Source organism: Austrofundulus limnaeus, unplaced genomic scaffold (genome assembly GCF_001266775.1).
Source record: "Austrofundulus limnaeus strain Quisiro unplaced genomic scaffold, Austrofundulus_limnaeus-1.0 Scaffold746, whole genome shotgun sequence".
NCBI lineage: Eukaryota > Metazoa > Chordata > Actinopteri > Cyprinodontiformes > Rivulidae > Austrofundulus > Austrofundulus limnaeus.
The window spans coordinates 38898-44042 of record NW_013953148.1 but is presented as its reverse complement, the minus strand read 5'-3'; the positions used below and the strand labels follow the sequence as shown (position 1 = coordinate 44042).

At 40.7% G+C, this 5145-nt stretch overlaps 1 protein-coding gene across 1 annotated transcript in view; it reads left to right on the top strand.

The window, feature by feature from the left end:
- tfr2 (transferrin receptor 2) overlaps positions 1 to 5145 on the top strand; it is a 14741-nt gene that overhangs the window by 3922 nt on the left and 5674 nt on the right. The window contains exons 3-13 of the mRNA XM_014028328.1: positions 1190 to 1330; positions 2668 to 2776; positions 2849 to 3091; positions 3164 to 3303; positions 3374 to 3549; positions 3616 to 3735; positions 3810 to 3892; positions 3965 to 4028; positions 4134 to 4201; positions 4489 to 4559; positions 4658 to 4742. Coding sequence (XP_013883782.1) covers positions 1190 to 1330; positions 2668 to 2776; positions 2849 to 3091; positions 3164 to 3303; positions 3374 to 3549; positions 3616 to 3735; positions 3810 to 3892; positions 3965 to 4028; positions 4134 to 4201; positions 4489 to 4559; positions 4658 to 4742 — 1300 coding nt within the window. The remainder of the gene's footprint in view (positions 1 to 1189; positions 1331 to 2667; positions 2777 to 2848; positions 3092 to 3163; positions 3304 to 3373; positions 3550 to 3615; positions 3736 to 3809; positions 3893 to 3964; positions 4029 to 4133; positions 4202 to 4488; positions 4560 to 4657; positions 4743 to 5145) is intronic.

Genomic DNA, 5145 nt, shown 5'->3' with positions numbered 1-5145 from the left:
CACTTACTCCTCTGGCTTATATATGTGCTCTATGCAGAGGGTTTTTTATTAACACCATAGTGTGTCACATTATTGATATAATATGATGTTTTCTCTTTTCCTGATCTTCCCTTGTGCGGTTTTTAGTTTTTTCTTTGTTAAAGGTAGCACAACTGTCTCTGTTGCTGCATGACCTGTACACCTGTTCCCCCCATGTTTATCATGTGTCTTCTTGAATGGGTGTTCTTAACTGTTTGTACAGCACCTTGTGAATTTATTTCTGTGAAAGGCGCAATGTAAATAAAATTTTACTTACTTACTTACTTATACATGCCATGTTTTCTGAAAAAGAATTATGTGCTTTAAAGCAGATAATGTGAAAGCAATGAACCATCATGTTTGCATTTGAGTCACTGTTAGGACTTAGACTCTTGGAGCCTAATCTACTAAAGTTTTGCTTGTATAAAAACACATGCAAATATGGTCTTATAACTGAGTAATTGTGTCTGTCAAATGAGTAACTATAATATTAGTCACAATCCATTTAGAGTGTTTACCTTATTGAATATTCAGAATATATTATGACTATCAGACTGTGATAAATACTGGGAGGAGAATATGCAAATGTAATCATTTAGCAGATGCAGTATAATTTATCAAACCTGAAACTGCGGTTGATGTTCTTGCCTCTATACTTTTTTTTAGCACGTTTGCAAAGCAGGTGAAAACTGGCATWGAATGACACTCAATGATTTGTGCATGTGTCAACATATTTGGACTGTCAGAAATAAAAACAGTACAGACACATTGTCTATCCAGAAAAGACATTTTAGAACTGCTGGAGGACCAGTCACAAATATAAGTCATGCCTTGTCTCCAATGGAAAAACTCTTCACAACAGTGCTTTTTCTTGCATCTGTATCATTTGCCTCTTCCACTAAGGCCTCCAACTCTATGGCTTCAAACTTATTATTTTTTATGCCCACCCTCTTCATGGTGACAGCTATTAACACACACAAAATTCTTCTTTCAATAAGGTGGTGCACAACAATTTTTGCACCTGTTATCATTTGTGCATGCAATCTTAGTAGATCATCCACAACAAGCCTAATTATAATACATGCATTTTTTTTTTAGTTTGTACGTGCAATTTAGTGCTTGTTACTTGGGATCTTAGTGGATCAGGCCCTTAGATGTGCTTTTTTGTCAGTCGTATCAGCAGAGCATCTCATCCTCCGGGCTCCTCAGAGGGAACAGATCTGGCCTCAGAGATTCTGCATCGCTTCAGGAAGCTGCCAATGGACCACACCTGGACTGAGTCTCTGTACGCTACTCTGCAGTTCCCTGACAGGTAGGAGTCATAGCCACAGCTTCTTCTTCTTCAAAATTTCTGAAGAGTGATTAAAGATAACTACAGAATTTGGCCAAAAGCTTGATGAAAATGATCTACAAACATGTGGCTGAGTTGCAGTTTGTTTGTTTGTTGACAGTAATTTAGAGTCTGATTAGTTTAAATGTTGTAATTTATTGCACTGATCTTTGTCGCCAAGCAGTTTCACCCAAATAAACATATTTCATATTGCTGGTGTTTTAGCTACGGCAGAGAAGCAGCTCTATGTTTTCCTGCCATCCTCCGTCAGACACAGATGAAGCTGAATTGTTAGAATTCAGATCAAGGAAACAGCTCTATGATGGAGAGACTGAAGGAAGATCCTCCACAGAACAAAAAATCCATTAGTAATTTTGAGAAAATAAACTTGATTATAGTTATTTTATAAACACAACAAAAATTGTCATTGCTAGTTTTTGTTCTGTTGTTGCCAGTTTGTTAGAGAAACCAAACTGTGGAGTGTTGAATATTAAACATCTGCATCAGATGGAAAAAAATCTGATTCAAAATAGATAAATATGCACAATGTACAAAATGTGTCTGTAATGTCACATTATTAGGACAGCTGCTGATTCCGTGCACCAGACAAGGTGCCCTCTTTTTACATTTGAGCACCTGCCCCCGAAAATGTCTGTGCACGTTACTGCCTTACAATGTATGGAATGAATCAGGTAATTCATGCCCAAAATGAATGGTAGTCAAAATCTGAKTGCAACTGAATTAATAATAATAAGTCACACAGTATGAGAGTAAAATCGTTTCCAAGTGATGAATGACTTCAACTCAACAGAAATTCACAAGTTGGGAAACCATAGTTATGCATTAACTATTTGCACTATTCATTCTGACTTGACCCCTTAGTAGTCTGGAAGTTCATGTCCAGGAGCAATGTTCTGCTGGGTGTCAATAAACATAGTTTAAGGTCAATAGTAGTTCATGATTATTTTGGGCATTAATACAGAAATATTCAGCAAAATTGCTAAGGGGACTACAGTTAACAGCTCAGGTAAAGGTMTCRAGTATTATCTTTCACATTTTAAATTTGTTTATTTTGTTGCATTGAGTCATAAATTTTAGGTTTACCAATGATATGAAAACTATTTTAATGTCAAATTAAGTAAGATTTTTTTTTAATTATTTATTTTTGGTGGGCCAGACAGACGTCACCCCAGTGGGCCAAATGTGCTCTAGAGTTGCACAGTTTTTGGCCGTGTGTTCCAGTCTGCTCCAGGTGGTCATTGGGTTGTTTATTTAACTGTGTTTGTTTGTTTGTTTATTTATTTGTTTGTTTGTTGCAGGACTCAGAGAAGCTCCTTAGAGCTTTTGGACTCTGCAGGTCTAGTTTCAGAACAGATTCCTCTAAACCCGTTGGATTACTGTCCATACAGTGCCACAGGAAACTACACGGTGAGAGAGTGTGAYGGGACATGCCACTATTGTAAGCCCACGACTCAGTCATCATTACCCATCTGTGTACAGGGGGGTGTGGTGTATGCTAATTATGGCCGCCCAGAGGATTTCAACTGGCTGAAGAGTGTGGGCGTAGCTGTGGGTGGTTGTGTGGTGGTGATGCGTGTCGGAGGTGGAGTCAGCTTTGCAGAGAAAGTCTGGTTGGCTGAAAGGAATGGAGCGGGTGGAGTTTTGATCTACCCTGACCCTGCAGACCTGCCGCAGGACCCTCGCCGCCTGGGACTGAACTCACACACTGCTGTGTCAGAACATGTAATGCACACAAGCAAATACACACACAGATAAACTTAAACAGTTCAGACCAATCAACTTCTCTCCTTGTAGGTTCATCTGGGGTCAGGGGATCCCTTCACACCTGGCTTTCCCTCATTTAATCACTCTAAATTCCCACCCATCCCATCATCTGGCCTGCCACTAATCCCAGCTCTGCCCATCACTGCTACTGTGGCTGCCAAGCTGCTGAGGTAAATTCCTCCATCTCATCTTACYGGTTCAGGTGTGCTAGTTGTCTGATTGAATTCCCTTGTGTGTCAGCCAGCTGTCTGGTCCAGCCTGTCCTCCATCTTGGCGGGGTCGGTTGCCGTACGTCCGCTGCCTGCTCGGTTCAAACCTCACCTCCGGACACAGAGTCCGGATGATAGTCCACAACGTCATGAAGCCAGTCCTGCTCAACAACATCTTCTCCTCACTGGTGGGCCGCGTTGAACCAGGTACGCTCTGACCTCACAACACAAAACATCTCTGCCGCAATTGCAACCCATCCATTTCATCCCCAGACCAGTACATCATCCTGGGAGCTCAGAGGGACTCGTTGGGTCCAGGAGCTGTAAAGTCTGGAGTTGGAACAGCAATCCTCCTGGAGCTGGCTCGAACCTTCTCAACAATGGTAAAGAAAGGTAAGACTCACCTGGAAATGGGTGTGAGTATTAATTCCATTATTCTCACTAAAGTAGTTTTGGGTGTTTTTCAGGCTTTAGTCCCAGACGCAGTTTGTTGTTTGTCAGCTGGGATGCAGGAGATTTTGGGAGTGTTGGAGCAACTGAATGGCTTGAGGTTTTTGAATTAATAATATATATTATTAACCAAATCTGGTAAATCTTACTCACACTGACTTGTAATTATCAGGGTTACCTCCAAATGCTTCATCTAAAGGCTGTTGCATACTTTAGTCTGGACCAGGCCATCATGGGTAACATTGAGCTTTGAGTGAATCAACAGACTTTTATATTTCCCCAACCAAAGAGTGAAAAACAAAACAAAACAATGAAACATCTGTCTTTTTGTATATCAACAGGTGATGATATCCTGTCAGCCTACACCAGCCCTTTACTGGTCGACCTGCTGGATGCTGCCATCAAACAGGTGATTTTTACTTTAGGCTTGAATTTTCATAGTCTTATTTATCCCAAYATCTTCACAGGACAAACTATAAAATACTCTGCAAAACTATAAAAACTGGAGTTTCACAGGGTACAGTACTTGGATTTCCATACTCTACCTGTATCTGTACCTGCCTTACTCAGAAAAAGGTGAAGATTGAGATTTGATTTCCAAATGAAAAAAAAAGCTACTTGAAACTAACTACATAGGAGCTGCCAACGTCTTTGTGTGTCATTTTGCATATGAGAAGTTTTGTTTTGGGATTTCAGGTGGAGCATCCCAAACATGCTGGTCAGACCATCTACAGCCAGGCTGAGAAAGATGGAGGCAGCTGGAGAATGTGAGTAAGCAAATACACATATTGATGGTATTGTGTATCATACAGCACTTTGATGGGATCTCCATGACTGATAAGACCTTATTGCTGTTTCCTCTTAGTATGAAACCTCTGTATTTGAACAGCGGAGCCTACAGTTTCACTGCATTTGCAGGTGTTCCAGCCATGGAGCTCAGATTCACTGAGGTATATTTTACTGCAGTTATCTAAAATACAACACACAACATGGATACAGTTTACATCATGCAATAGGCATGTCAAATTACAGTCACCAGCCACTTTATTAGGTACACCTTGCTAGTACCGGGTTGGACCCACTTTTGCCTTCAGAACTGCCTTAATCCTTTGTGGCATAGATTCAACAAGGTGCTGGAAGCATTCCTCAGAGAGTCTGGTCCATRTTTACATKATAGCATCACACAGTTGCTGCAGATTTGTCGGATGCACATCCATGATGTTCCAYCACATCCCAAAKGTGCTTTATTGGATTGAGATCTGGGGTCAGATTTATAAAGCTTGCGTACGCACAAAACCAGCCCAGAAACTTGCGTACGCCACTTTTCACGCCAAGGTTGTGATTTATAAAATC